The sequence below is a fragment of the Bombus vosnesenskii genome, unplaced genomic scaffold (assembly GCF_011952255.1).
Source record: "Bombus vosnesenskii isolate JDL3184/JDL3185 unplaced genomic scaffold, Bvos_JDL3184-5_v1.1 scf7180000013265, whole genome shotgun sequence".
NCBI classification, from domain to species: domain Eukaryota; kingdom Metazoa; phylum Arthropoda; class Insecta; order Hymenoptera; family Apidae; genus Bombus; species Bombus vosnesenskii.
In genome coordinates, this window is record NW_022882925.1 from 7,250,330 (window position 1) to 7,266,337 (window position 16,008).

The window sequence follows — 16,008 nt, forward strand, 5'->3', positions numbered from 1 at the left end:
ATTCAGCGCCAAGTATCGTACAAACATAAAACATAAAGTTAAGTTTACATTACAAGTTGAACCACGCGGAGGTAAAAGATCGTCTAAATAACGAAGTGGATTTATCAAAGAAGTCAAGTACATCGCAAAAACGGTTTGCAGATTAATAAATCTGATTAAAATAGTTATTTTGACCGTACAATGTTCGGTATGTCTCGAACCTGAAGAAAGTATGGGAAAAAGAGTATGGGAAAAAGGCAGCGCGCAGAAATATGAGAGTTAGGTATGTGGAGAATATTCGGAGAAAAGTGTGCGATAATAAGATCATAATTATGGCAATAGGTAAATACAGCGAATCGGTATAATATGAAACAAATCTAAGAAATTTGTGCTGCACACTTCCAATCGATGCGATATGATTTTTAAAATAGGGACATTATATTATGGAACTGTGTTTAGGTCAGACTTGAGATACGTATATCTGAGAGTATAAAGCAGTAAAAGGTTGGTAACGGTGGAAAAGTGTTCAGAAGTACGGTAACGAGAGTTCTAGAGAGTTCGAAGAGCAGAGTTCGTTATGGTAATATAGTGCGATTGAAAGGACAGAATATCAGAGAAAACAATACCAAGATCGCGAATATTATTGACTGAAAGTAATAGTATATTGTTAAAAGAATACGTATATATAATGGTACTATTCTTAGGACTAAAGCGGATAATATGGCGTTTATACATCATACTTATAGCAATGCTATATTTTATATATCAAACGTTAACTTATTAGTTGAATAGGTGGGTCTGTTAAGATCAACTTGTAACAATTCAGCGCATACTCTGAAGATCATCGGCGTATAGGCGAGATTTACTATTAGGTCGTCCGGAAAGTGTCTTTCTTTTACAGATACGTCTTTTACAACAACGCATCTTTATACAAACATGAAACCTAATCTGTCGAACGTTGTGATCTTTAGTTTGATAGAGGAAAATGGATCATACGTAATTCGATAAAATAATATAAAACGGAAAATGTTGTGCATCCATTATTTTCTTATAAAACGAAAGAAACTTTTCGGACGACTTAATATATAAAAATATGTCAGAAATGTCGCGAATAAACAAGATAAAAAAGAGTAGGCCAAGATGAGGATCTCGAGGTACACCAGAACGGATAGTAATTTCCTCAGAGAGACGATGGTTGACGTTTACGATTCGAATAATTAAAAAGCTAGAAAACCGAGAAAGAAGATTAGCATGAAAACCATGAGCGTTAAGTTTAGATAGGAGTACAGAAATTGTTAACAGTGTCGAATGCCTTACGCGTGTCGGTGTAAATAGCATCTATCCGGAATCCTTTTTCAATGCAGATAGATAAAAATCTCTCTAACAAGGAAGAGAATTTGTGATAATGGAATGAACAGACAATTATATTCCAATATCTGCTTCGTTTGATATACTTTCTCCAATTAACGTTTCAAAGCAGAAAGAAGGACTGTCGATGATTATAATACGGATCCACTTTACAAAGGGTTAAAGTGTTCTCAAAACAGTGGGAGAAAATTTTTAACGCGAACTTGACAGTCCGCAGGGTACAGCCTTTAGTTCCTCAGAAAGTGACAATTATCAGATTAAAATCTTGACCCGGTGTTCGAGTAGAGATGGAACGCCTTCCTTCCCTTTACCCGTGCTCCAGGTTTGTGCAGTAGAACAAATTTTGTGAATCTTTGATTTAATTAATTCCTTTTGGTTCGTGTTTAAAATGGCAGAAAATTAACGTGGTGAAAGAGCCGAGCGAGACTCGAAGAAAGCGCTCTGCAAACTAAAGAAATATTTTATCGAGGATAGTGAATAGTTTACCGTCCTCTTTGAATATTATTATCGGATCTGATTAAAGGGATCTCCTCTCTCTTGGCCAATAATTTTATACAACCAATCTCGATTGTTAATACACTCCATCGTCAGACGAGCGAACATCGAACAGTGTTTTCTTATTCGATTAGATAGAATTGATTTCTTGAACTGCAATAATATTAGAAAAATCAAACGTTTTACCAGCCTTCTGTTTGTCAAGAAACTGACTAACGAACGAAATACACAAAATACCAAGAATCCAATACACATTTCTATCCTTCCAAAACGAAAGATCACGTATCAACGAATTAACCAGCAACGAACCAAGGTACACAGTGTACACAGCTCAACAGGCACGATTCCTGCCACGGATAAGGTGCAACAAATTCGACAAAGTTTCGTTATTACGAGCTAAACGACAGGTCGAGCAGAAATCGTTAGTGTATGATCTATATCAGCCACGGTACGGGATGAGAGGCGGAACGAGGCGCGACAAGAAGCGTGTGTAGAAAAGCAACACGCTAGTAATTTTCCATTTTATGGACCAAGACAGCACGTTGGCGGGGCCGTTGCCAAAGCTATTTCCAGGCAGCAACGCTGACTTTGCTTCGTCGTACTCTCGGGTTTCTTCTCAGCTGTTCGTCGAGATCCGCGTGCAGCACGCGCCCCGTAATACCACGAGACGTAGCCAAACGTCCGTTCTTATGGTTTCGTCGAATTAGTTTCAACTGGCGTAGCGCAATTGTCAGAGATAAAGTCACAAAACGGCTCTTTAGAATGGCAATTGCCGGCTGCTGACGATAGCTGTACGTGAATACTAATTGCCCTTGCCACTTATGATCCTCGATTACACGATGATCCTTGATTATTGCGGTCATTTTGGTGATTCTGAGCGAAGCGATACCGGTTTCTTTCGTCGTTCCTTCCTTTAAATCCGTTTGCGAGTCTTCCGTCTCGATTATACGATTCTTTTAGTTTCATTCGATTAGAAGGTTCGCAGCAAAACTCGAGAAAAATATAAAGGAGACGTATCTATATGGACATGATGGAATTGACGTTTTATAAAATAATATACGCGCCGTTCCTTTCGATAACTCTTTACGATTTATCATAACGTTTTATTATTTGGCAGATAATATTATTCGTACTTGGAGAAAAGCAGGCAGTATCGTATTTCGCCGTGGTAGATGATTTTCTACATTATTGCTCACGGTATTTAACACCTTCCTGAAATTTGGTCCGTGCAGAAATAACCGAGAGCGTAACGTGTCTCGTAAAATCGGTGTGACTCGACACGGTCCGTAGCTTTTCCGTGTTTCGTTTTTGAATTAGAACAAGGTCTTTGTCTATGAGTCATTCTATTTCGAATCGAGCGAACGCACGGTGCAACTATAACTCGGGTCTGGATGTAATCCAATACGGTGCATATGTTTAAAATTACAGCGAAACCGTCGACGTGTTATTCACTTTTTCTATCTGTCCATCTAATCACCTTAGAAATTAATGATTACGCGATACGGTGGCTTCATATGGCTGGATTCATTAAGATTTATTTGACGTTTACGATCACAGACGTCGGAAATAATACCAATGTAAAGATGAACAATGACATATAATAACTATCACGTCTAAGATTAGGTATCTCTAAATGTATCGCTAATGTACGGTGATAGTGTATTTCGTTTCCTATATAACATTGGGATTTCCAACGCAACATTTGTTCCGTGTCTTACGGAAGGAGACGTAAAGTGTAATTAATTATTTTGATTCAACTAATTAATTAATGTTCAATTTAATGGAAGCTTTATAATTAGTTCGCGTTTGCGAGCGTGCTTATGAAATTGAAATTTATAAAATACATTACGTAAGACATAATTAGGCGCCTGAACATAAATCATAATTTTTATTCGATAATTTCTTGAATACTCGCTCCGATAGACGAGATATGCCGCTTTATTCAAATGCAGAATTTTTTTGCCGAATCAGAACCATTCGTCAACTATATACGAAAATTTCGTTTGATGCGTCGCGAAAATTTTACCTGCTTACCTTTGCCCATTACGGGAAAAGCTGATCAGATGAGTGGGTTAGTTTTTGTCAAAGAAAAACGAATCGTTCTGTGCGACTCTCTTTCGTGGTATGGACTCAAGAGGGTTACAGGATTTTCATTCGCCACGCGTGTACGACGCGAAAACACTAGAATTTCGTTAAGTATCGCGATTCCGAGGCTGTACACCCATTAGAGCGCAGGGTACAAAGGTTAGAGCTCTAGACTTTCGTTGTTCACTCAGTAGGTACTGCCTAATTCTGCAATTTTCCGCTTCTTTTTTTTTTCATTTTTCTCTCTTCTTTTTTTATTTCCTTTTCTCCTACGTTAGTAATTAACTCAAAAATGCTAACACCGTGGAACACGGAGAGCGTAACGGCATCCTAGAGTCGGCACTTTTTTAATTTTTCCTCCTTCTTTTTCCTTTGTTCTCCTTCTCTGTTTTCCTAGTGCGCTCTCCTTTACGTGTGCATTGTGGGCGCATAAAATTCCAGGTATCTCGTAGCACAGCCAATGTTATGTTAATACTACACGCATTAATTGAATACTTCGTTTAGTAACCGGACAAGGAACTGTCGACGCGGTCTACGCGACGAAGAAAAAAGAAGAGAAGGAAATGAAAAACGATGCAATTATCTGGCCTTTGATAGGTCTACGGCATTAATAAAGCAGAGAGTAAACCGGGTAATTTCTAATCAACGAGCGGCGAACGTTGGGAAGCTAGCAAACTAGCAAACGTCCGGGAAATTCTTTTGAAAGGTGAGAGTTTGAACGTATAATGCTGTGTATATACGCGGGATAATTATAGCGTTGGTCGTTTTGCTTTTCACTTGTTTCGTGTAACGTTTGATACTACGTATAACCTGGTTTGGTTGTCTTCCTTTTAGCTCGTTGGATTTGTCGATCGCGTGCCTTGTGATCCGGTTTAATTAAATAAAAAGGAAACCTGCGAATGGTAAAATATTTAGGAGTCTGGTCGGTATCTCAGTGCAATTACTTATTACCTTTATAACACTTCTTTAACCTATTGATTCATTTGCGCAACTGGTTCTGTGAGACACTTTTTCCTTAAACGTCTGAGATTGGGTAATTGCGATAAACATTTGTTACTTAATTGGTGATCACCAGTAGATTAATCGTGGTTGATGACGGTTCTGCTAGCGATCGTGTATAATGGGTATCCGATAGGTCGAAAGTTAGGCGTATCAATCTGTCTTAACCACATGCTCGACACGGTTAGGCTAATGATTCATCTCAATCTCCGCCATTTTCGTAATTTCCAGCATAACGTGATCAAATATAATGTAATAAGAAAATGGTTCACTATTAAAGTTACAATACTTCGATGGTAAAAAGGTAGCTAGTAACGGAGAAAACAATTAAGAAAATTGAAATCATCTTAGATATAGGTCTCCAGAAAATTTTCTTCTGAGGAATCACATTTTATTGTGCATTATACGTTCATCCGGATAAAAGAATCATAAATTTTAAATTCGTAGCAACGAAGCGGAAACAAAACGATCCTTGAATCTGTTGTCAAAACACTACCCTGCTAGTCGTCGCTTTTATCCATTTCGCCTTTAGTCTCCGTTCAACCCTCGCGTTGTGTGTGCGCAAAACGTGATTCGTCGAAAAGCTACGTTCCTTACCCCGTAATTGGTACGACAGGGTGCACGGAATTTTACACGATATTCAGAAATTTACAGATAATTAAAGAAGAATGACAGTGTTCTTCTGTGTTGTACTTAAGTTAGTTAAAAAATTACTTGAACTTATACATGTATTAAATTCATACGATTAGTCCTTTACACTCGGTGACCTTCCGATCTCCTGCCACTAATTCGAGCACTCTTCGTGAAAAACGAAGTTTTATTCACTTTTTTCTAGGTGGGATAATGTCGTTACTTCTATTCTCGTTCTCTTTCGTATCAATGCTTATACATCGAAATTTAACTCATTTTCACTGCTACTTATATTGTAACTCTCACTTCTGCCTTTTCGTTTTGGCACTGATTTACAAATTATAAAACAATAAGAAAATTATGCATCTTTCTGGGAGGAGAATGACGCTTTATCGCTACCTTCTGTTACAAGAAGATTTTTCATATCTTTTCTGTTTTTTTTTTTTTCGTGTTACGCGAAGGCAAAACTTCAAGGAGACATATTTTTAAAAAAATGTTGAGCTTGTGTAATTTCGTGCTATATAATGACCATCTTTGTATCTCCTTAAAGGGGAATCCGCGTTGTTCACTAGATTTACGATGCCCTTCAGAGGGGACAGCCGAGTGCGAAGGGTTAGTTGGTGTTAGACATTGTTTGTAAAGCACTGAAACAATACGTTGTGACGAATATTTTCCAAACTATCGCAAAAGTAAATATCGCTGGAGTCTAATAGATCTCTTCTTGCCAATCACGAGTTAAATGTGATCGTGCGATTAACAATCTGTCATAATCAGCAACGTTCATCCACCAGTAAAGGTAAATATTTCTTCCCAATCAATAATACAAAACTTCGAGCCCTCTCTCCTCCATCCCGCTTATCAAACCATCAAACGAAGAAGTCAATAGTCGTGCCCTAAATTTCGTTTTATTTATACGAAAGGTACACACAGCGCATGAAATGTCACAAATTACTATCATCTATAGGAGTTATCTACGGAAGTTGTCGTGGAATCTGCGACACGTGGTCTCATTATCTCATAGCCTGTCAACATGAAATTATAAACATAAGCTGGTCTCGCTGGCGGGGACAAAAGAGAAAGAATGCTCCAAGAGGGTTGTTGGATGCAAAGAGAGGGCGAGGATCCAGGTTACGTAAGCTCGAGAGCACGTGTCACGAGAGTCCAATAGGCCGCTGCTCTCTTTATTCCTTTCGTTCTTTCTCGTGCCAGAGCTTCGTTAACCTTGCCAGCAATAGCGGCAGGCAACAGGCGGTTTTGCCTGCTGCTTCGTTAGAGATGGTATGGATGAATGCACGGAATAATTGAGAGCGTCGCGGGACTTTAATTCGAATTCTTAATTACGATTCTATCCATGGTGTATATGTGTATGTACTATGCGCCATGTATATTCGTGTTTCGAATTGAAAAGACGCGAGGCCTGCTTTTCTTCGTCAGGAGTACAACTCCTCCGGGTCTCGACACCTCCGAAGGATATTTATATAACCCAATTTTCGAAGCGTTCCGCGATGGTAAATAGCAGCGCCGGGGCTGTCCCTTTCATCCCCCTGTTGTCCGAAAATATTTGCACGGACAAACACGACCAGACGGTTTCCCATTAACCGGTGTACAGAGAATGAAGGAGAAAAAAGTGGAACTGTCTTTTTTTCTTTCAGTGAGAGAACTTACGCCGCGTTGCAGTGGGAATTTTAAACTGCTGCCTGGCTGCCCGTTCGACTGGGCTGGACTTTAGAGCTGGAGAATATACATGGTGAAAGTTTTGGTGAGTGTTCATTGAATTCTTGTCCCAATTGTTTTTTTTTTTTCTTCGAAGATTTATGCAGCGATTGTTATGAGATGAATATGTATATCGACTTATCCTGCTATCGCGTTGAAACATGGTAAATAGACTATCGTTAGCTTAATAAAATCAGTGGCATGAGGCGAATTAGATATCTGATATTTCTGTAAATAATTCATTATATAGGTAAGAAAATTGGAAATAATTTCTGAAATTTATTAAAATAACCATTGAAACATTTGAACTGAAGGTGAGAAGATGCAAATGAAAAGTGCATGTCTGTCATAAAATCAGCCCAAGCCCACGATACTCCTATTTCTTCAACGTTAACTATCGCATAAAACTTCCTTCACTGTTCCACGAAACATTTTTTTTCTTTTCTTTCCCGTATCGCTTAAACATTCAGGCAACAAATCCTCCATAGAAAAGAGCTTCCGCTTATCGTGGAAAATTTCACGCGGCTCCATTCCTGCTCGTTTGATCCGACGCAAGAATATCCTACAATTCCAGTTGTACAATTCTTAACGTCTCGATCCACGGGGAAGAGAGGAGCACAAAGCGATTCGCGGCGAAGGCTTCCTGTTTACGTGCAAATTTTACGCGTGCATCTCTCTTATTCCGGCCGCTGTTCCGGAAAGTGCAGTCGCTTGCGGTTGAAATGCGTGCCACGGAAACGTTGATACACTTTTGCGAAGTGTTCTCTGCCTCCATGTTTCCGCACACCATGCACGTATACGTGCACACACATGGAAAATACATACAGGCACGGCAATTCTCTGCCTCTTAATGTCGCGCGCCCGCGTACAATGTGCCAAGCGTGTTGTTGCGTTCGTTCGGAGAATTTCACGATGCAAGCTACCGAGTATCAGTGTAACTGCTGGCAAACGAAGCGTTTCAGTGAACATTCGCGTTTCAAAATTACAAATACGCTAAGCGTTGGCCTGCTTGGAAAAATTTCTAGAACGAAAGACATTGCACCGCCGGTCGTACCGGTCATATGGACCAACAATCATCGCGAAATTGCTCTGAGGAAATGTAACTGATGAATTCGAAATCGCCGATCAGACATCGATCATGCATTTAATGCGAATAAATATTAAACGAGCTGCCTCTCTTCGCTTCTACGTACTCTGCAGGCTATACTCGCATATACGCAGAATATTATGAATATTCATTAAGCTATAAGCGGTGATAAAAATCGTGCCGAGTACGAAAATGAAAAATTACAGCGCGTATAAATATGGATGGCGGAGTTAATTGTTTGAACGAAAGGAAGCGAAAAGAACACGCATACGATTCGCCCGTTTTTTCCCAGGTTTTTGTTTTTTAACCGATTTTCGTGTTATTGTCAAAGCTGGCGGAAATTTGGTTTGCATAAAGATCGATCGGTAATTTTTCATCGTTGTGTAATTTTTGGAATTTTTTGCAGTTTGTATATAAACGTCACCAATGGCGAACGAACAGTGTAGGATTTGATTTGATATTCAACCTCTTAATGTATCATCCGATCTTTCTCGGATACTTGTCTTTAAATGGCAGTCCTCTCCGGTAACTGATCAATCAGAACCGATTACAGTGATTATTTATTCTTCCAGCGAACTGGACTGTATCAAATCTCTAACGAAATTAATCCGTTTAATTGAAATTTAAAATCTTTTTAATTATTTCGTGTCGAATTATTTTTCCCCGGCAAAGAACTGATTGGATTAAATATTTGCCTACTTCTGACATATTCGATGTCGATAGCGTACCCCTGGATATTTATTTGTTAAACGTTTTTAGAAAATTACTCGCGCTTAAAGTTTCATTCGAAAAAGCGACATTTCGTATATAGAACCTGAAGCTTTCTCCGATATACCGAAGAGCCACTATCAACTTAGAATCCCCAGTGACGTGAAAGATGGGTAAGAAAAATAATATCGCGAACTCGTGGGCTCATAGCGCGGTCTCGAATAACCGGCCACGTGAATCGAATACCAGCCGACAAAGGAAACGAAATTCTAGCCTGGAAAAATCCAGCGTGTTCCGGCCGTGAATCGAGTTATCGTTAGTCCGAGGTAATGGCTATTCGTCAGCTAGCGGAATTGCTTCTCGAAATGGAGTGGTTGGTTATAACGTGCTATATCGGCTGTACCTAGGCGCCATTTGAAAGTCAAATACTTGCGTGGAAGACGAAAAGGGAGCTGGGGTGGAAGGTAGAAGGTTGCACAGGGCCGTTTCAACCGGATAGGGTGAAAAGGAGAGAAGGAAGAACCCCCGCGAGATCTCAAGACATTTCATAGTATCGCGCGATATCTGCTGCTCCTACGTAGACCGCAGACTTCATCCGATTAACGACGCCCAGCTTCTGTAATGCGAGCATCTTGCCAAATTGCCTATGCCTTGCCTTGACTTAATTAAATTCAAATCGACCTATCGGACTCCTTCCAGATCTTCGAACGCGATACAATTCTTATCTTCTCGATTCTTTTCTCTCTTTCTTCGCTCTTGTTTTTCGAAATTCCCGCAGATATACTTCGAGCCACGAAAAGCGCTTCGTTGGTTTTGCTCGTATCGTTTTAATTCGATTTGTTGGCAGTCTTCTTCCGAGTGATCCTTTGGAAGCCTGATGTTTTTTGTCCTACGTTTACACAAAGGAAATTGATGTTTTCTTCAGAAGTTTTACACTTTACAAAAGTTTGCAGTTTCCTAGTGTATCTTGGATGGGTAGGAAAAGCTTTTTGTTTCTCAATTTTATTGCAATTTCCGTGCGATATGTACTTCGTATACGCCACTGCTTTTTTTATCGAACGAAATGTTCATTATAAAATGTATATTTGATAATTCACAGTAATCTTAGAATACCCTCGCGTCATTATTTTAATTAAAGAAAAATTACCTTGCTCGAATAGATGAAACGAATGAAACGAATAAAATGAAATGGAGCAGCGAAAAAGTTGTTGGATTTGAAGAACCGCAATCGCCCTGTCCAGCCGCGACGCTTTGATTTATAAAATTTATTATATCCTTGGACGCATTTTTGTTTGTTTAACGCAACGCGAGCCTCGAGTTTATTTGATTTTCCACGCGTTTTGATGTGTTCGATTCCGTGTGTATCTCGGCACGGAGAGCATAAATTTTATTGGAAAGCAATTGGCGCGAGCGTAGGAACTCGAACGACCTTTTCGAAATTCCACGATCGAACGCAATAAATCCTTTCGATGAGTCCTTCGATATCATTTGTTTAATTGCAATCATCAAACCGATACATCGTTTCTGGTTTCAACGCTGCTCTCGTCATCGATGTTGATTTTTAATCTCAAGTTGAAAGGGCCGGGCTCGTTGTTTGAGTTGCAATCAAATTAAATGAAAAGCTGATTGGTGCCCGATTGTCTGCGGCATACATTTATCATAAGTTTTCTTCTCCGCAACGGTGAAAGGAAAACGGAAACTTAGCGATGGGAAAATGGCTTTCAATTATTTTGCCGCTTCTCACGATTCATGGATACTCTGCTTAATTCTGTTAGTTAACTCGCGAGGCTATCGCCTCGTTATAATCGAACGATAGGATTTTAAGGCTTTGTACCTATCGATCTAGCGGATGACAAAGTTCGGAAACTATATTATTTTCTCGACGAACGTTCATATAGGAAGAGTGAAGGCAACCTTTAATCTTCCCACGCTACTTTATCGATCCATTAAACCGGAACTTGAAAATTTCCCTATTACAATAAATTAACACCCGCGTCCCACCCGGAGAATCAAGCTTTAATACCTCAGCGAAAAAAAGTTGACTCTCTCACGTTCTCAGTTGAAATTTCATCGGTTTCTAACCGATAAAGTTCCACTCCCTCGTCACGATCCGTTTCCACCCTCGTATGCGGCGAAAGTTGGATTACAATCCGGTCGCTGGCGAAAAACACCGAACTAATTCCGTGAATCGATTGATGCTAATAGCGGGTGGGACGGCGAGCAGAGAAAACACGTTGTAAAGGAGAAACTCGCGTAATCGATTCGTGAAAGGGACGAGGAAATGGGAAGGTGGGAAGAGGACGAGACGCGAACTCGAGGGGTAGCAGGCACTTGGCGTCGTCGTCACTTTGTTTCCAGGTGGACGGCTCATGATGAAGGGTGCTCAGGTGGAAACACAACCGGTCTGCCATGCGGCCCTCTCCACTCCCACTCGAGCGTCGAACGTGATTCGATTTAGCGCATTCCGATTGAAACTTTTTCCTGCGAACCGGGCCAAGCTCTCGAGCATCCGGTGACAACTCGCCGCGAGTAATTTCCGTTTGATTAAGGAACCAGGAGGGAAAAAGCCTGGTCGCATTGGGACGCTCGGAATCCAATATTCGCGGTGGACGTGGCACACGTGGATCTGCCGACGAAAAAATTCGTGACCGAGGGAAAAAGAGACGACCTTCTTCTAACGTGTCACCTACTCTCGTTCTCCGGGTCCTTGACTGGTCCTCTTGCCTCTTTCTCTGTCTAATTAAATTAAATCTGAACTTAATTTCGACGGAGTTGGCGTCGACCAACGGCCTGGAAAAGATTTGTTCCGTGGATAAAGCGAAAGAGAGAGGGAGAGAGAGGGAGAGAGAGAAGGAGAGAGGAGTCCCGTCAGAGGGTGAACATGATTTCTGTTGCTCGATGATGCACGACTTATGGCTGGCTGAATAATGAGTGGAAAGGGGTGACGAGGGTTGAAGGATAACTTTACGGCTAATCGTGATTGTTCCACGGGGTTGTATGGACAGATTGTTTTTGGAAATAGCACGTAGGGAAATTGCCGGGTTTTGAAGCGAGATTTTCGACGTTAGGAGAAATTTATGGGAATACAGCTATTAGATTATATATAGAACAATTATGGTTGATTATATCCTTAATAAGATTGCTTTTGCGCATCTAGTTCTTCTTTGTATCAGGATTCTATAATTTTCGTCGAAAAACATTAGACTTGGTATATTCTGTGTTACGTCGCGTAACACTCTACCTAGCCCAGGTCACACACCGCGGGCAAGATGGCAACCAGATGTCTTCGGATACTCACTGCGTACCCTCAATAGCCTCAAGTACCTTCCATAAATCTCAGGAATTTCCTAGTCGAGGTCCTCCAAACTGAACAAACGTCTGTTTCCGAAGCATTTCTAAAGACCTTTGTCTACTACGGCTTGACAAGGGAAGGTTGGTTTTTCTCACGTATGATGCAACTTTCCTCCCACGAACCACTTTCTCTCGAGGGCGGTTAAGATCGTTTAACCAATTAACAACGAAGCCTATTCCCTCACTCTCCTAACTAAAATCGTCACCAACAAATCCGATGGACTCGTGCGCTAGACACACCCATCCTTAGCTTTCCTCCGCCACAGCATCGTCTCCGAACATCACTGATTTTACATCCTTCGAACAGTCCTTCGACCGGGTTTACACCCGAAGATCAGTCAGTCTCAATCAAACAGTTTCGTCAAGCAGTCAACAATTCGAATACAGTGAGTCGACAAATCCATCAGTATACGCGATAATCCGTCTTGAGACTCAGGTCGCACTCATTCGTAGTCATCTCATAGCAAATATTCAGTTTGTGTTACACCGAAGTTGTTGGTTTGTGAAAATATATAATAACCTGTTAGCAGCAGCGTTATCTTTCATTTAACTACCCTTATTATCCCAAAAGAAATAAGGGATCGAGCGATTCGCGGCGTCGATTAGCAAATAGTAACGGGAATTTACGACTCCCGTTGGCGCGCTTCTTCGAGATCGTGCCTCCCCGCGAACGTGCGAAAACATTCTGTATATTTTATTAACTCGTCCGCTTTCCAAACGAATCAGAAATCGAAATTTTTTGCAGAGATAGCGCTTCTTCTAAAAAATATTCCCACTCGCGAGAACGGTGATGGAAAAGTTGAATAATTTTCTTGATTATGCCGTCAGCACTGCCCGTCAGCGTATAAGAGCTCGTCAACGATGAATAATGATAATCACTAGTTATCGGCGGATTTCATAGATAAATTGGCCCTGATGGACAGCTGTTGCCTGGTAATTGTATTTCGCTACAGCTTGCAGCCGTTCTACCGGTGAGAATTTCTCGCATCCAGGCACATGCGTAATGCTATAATGTCACGTTGGAAATTTTCGCCCAGACTATACTGCAAAAATATTTTACAACAATATCCAGTATCGAACTTTATACGCAGTGAAATAAAAACAAATTTCGCACATGCGATTTTACCATTTTTCTGTTTCATTGTTCTGTTCCATTGATATCTGTTATGTTTCATTATAAATTATTTGAAAATTTTGGGATATCAATAATTACCAATCCTAAAAAATGTTTTACATCTTTTAATCTGTTAATTAAAGCCAATAGCAATCATTGTCGATCACGAACGCACAATATGTCACAAAGTTTCTGTCCTCTTTTACCCCGGTCGACCAGCTACTTGGAAATATCTCGATGCGGCGTTTCAAGCTTATGTCACGTATGAAACGCAGCTTGAATATAACGCATCTGCTCGATGGCAAAAGGCTTTGTATCGTCGCGCTGGATCTCCAATCCTTCATAAAGAGGATCCTCGTTGTTCGAGTCTGCCGCTATTCTTCCGTGGAAATGCAGCATTGTACTCTACGAAGAAAGTTGGTTTCGCGATCTCTGAAATTTATCTCGCGCCCCGACGACTTTTAAAACACAATACATGTATCGTTGACTGGTTGAAAGCCAGGGAGAAAGAGCCTGTTTTCCGGGCAGTTTCCCGGAACTCGAAGAAATTACCCACCAACATTTCGTTTCGGTAAAACTTTTCGAACAACGTCGAATCATCGTTGAAAATCGTGAAACCCGGCAGAGAACGATACTGTTTTTTCTCCTCTTTTTCTTTCCTATAGCATTCAGCTATTTCTATAGGAAGAATTGTGTTCTCGCAAGGATATATGATTTTTCATCAGTGTGTGACGTATTTCGCGAGTGTCAAAGTTGAGATCAAAAGCTTCCCCTCGCGTGTATGATTATGCGCATTAAGGGTAATTAATATTTGTCATAGCTCGGAACCAGTATCATTAATTTCTCGAAACGTTGATGGTTAGTATTGAACAATGTTCCCGTTGGACGAGTGAAATTTTGCGGGAATTAATCGAAAAGAGGGAGAGTTTGTGCTCAATATCCGTGGTATAATTTCGTGAAATTTCCAGGCTTATCGTTCCGCTTTGAAACCGACTGATCATCTGTAATATTTCAAACCTCTTCCCTTCAAAAAAGCAATATCATGCTTGTAAAGTTCGTATTCGGCAAAAGGATTAACATTTTCAATACTTGTTCAGTCATTGCATAAATCAAACTTATATATCAATCGTCATGCTAAATGTTCCTAATGAATTACAAAATCTTAGGTGGAATTTTGCATTTCAATGGAACATTCTACCGTGACATTTTCTACTAATCAAGAGTCCTGCCTTTCCTATTTCTTCGCAAAATATAATTTTTCAAGGATCGAGGAAACTTCGAATAGCCACTTGCACTAAAGTAAATCAAGATTTTCGTGACTTTCCTATATCTTACATTTTAAAGCGGATAATGTGGTACCTTAAAAGAAGTCGGTATTAAAATAACGCAGACGCGCTATGGTGGCTGGTAATTAGACAGTTTCTATGGTGAAACGCTCTTAATTAGATGACCGTATACCGCGTCATATGTTTTTATTTCAATACACGTGCGCGGTTGCGCAAAATTCCTCATATTCAACGTGCGCAAATAGATCCTATATAATACGGCCACGAGATTTCTAACGAGATTATTATGGTGGATTTTGCTTTTGCGTTCACGAGCGCGGTTTTAGTTGCGCTGCTTACGTCACTCTATTGTTATATCACTGAGTAAGCGGTGTATTCTATTTTTCTCGTTGAATTTTTGAAGGCAGGGAAAGAGAAATTTGCGTTGCAAAATTAGAACAGAGTATGTTAGCTAATTTGCGCAATGTTCTTTTTATTCTTTTATTTGCATAAGTTCTGTAATTTTGAGATTTGAGTTTTGCAGCGGTTTGCAGGAGCCCAGCATGGTATATCGTTCAAACTTTTGTCATTCGAATGCTTTTTCTCGAAAACTAGTATTCACCTTTAATTCTTTCGTAATAGTTAATCTAAATGCCCAAGAGCCACTTATAGGCACGTACATTTTTCGAAAATCAAACGAAAATTATTTTCTTTTTTCGATCTAAAAAGGTTACAGGCGATTGTCGCTACGTTATTGAAAATTTAAAATCAATTTTCGACAACACGTTGAAAACTTTTTTTGGCAATTAAACGAAGTCATTGGAACGAAAAATCGAATTCGCCGTATTTTTGAATGCAAATTGAGTAGATGTTGATTACTTTCAGTTCGGTACACGGCCCAATAAATATGTATGGAATGTACGTCGATGAATTTGGGCGTGCGGGCTGAGTTTCGCCTTATCAAGGATATTATTCGGGCATTTGTCTTGGTGCCGGGATAGAAAGGGGATGAAAGGAATAGATCATGGTACGATGGCGAAGATATTGAGTTAACGCCGCAGTAAAACCACCCTGATGCACCACCAGCCCTTCGTTGAAATAGGGATGGAAAATGACGCAAGGCCTGCTGTTGTATAAAGTAAGAGGGAAGGGGTGAAAGGAAGAGCAGTACGATATTAATTACATTTAAGCTCGTCTGTGGGGTTATGGTTCAT

The 16,008-nt window shown here is 40.2% G+C and overlaps 1 protein-coding gene across 2 annotated transcripts in view; it reads left to right on the top strand.

Moving 5' to 3' along the window:
• Positions 1-16,008, top strand: part of LOC117242966 — a 245,041-nt gene that overhangs the window by 113,763 nt on the left and 115,270 nt on the right. For both annotated transcript variants that reach the window (XM_033510038.1, XM_033510039.1), the window contains one exon: positions 7,209-7,315. In XM_033510038.1, the coding sequence (XP_033365929.1) occupies positions 7,301-7,315 (15 nt within the window). In that variant the 5' untranslated portion in view covers positions 7,209-7,300. The remainder of the gene's footprint in view (positions 1-7,208; positions 7,316-16,008) is intronic.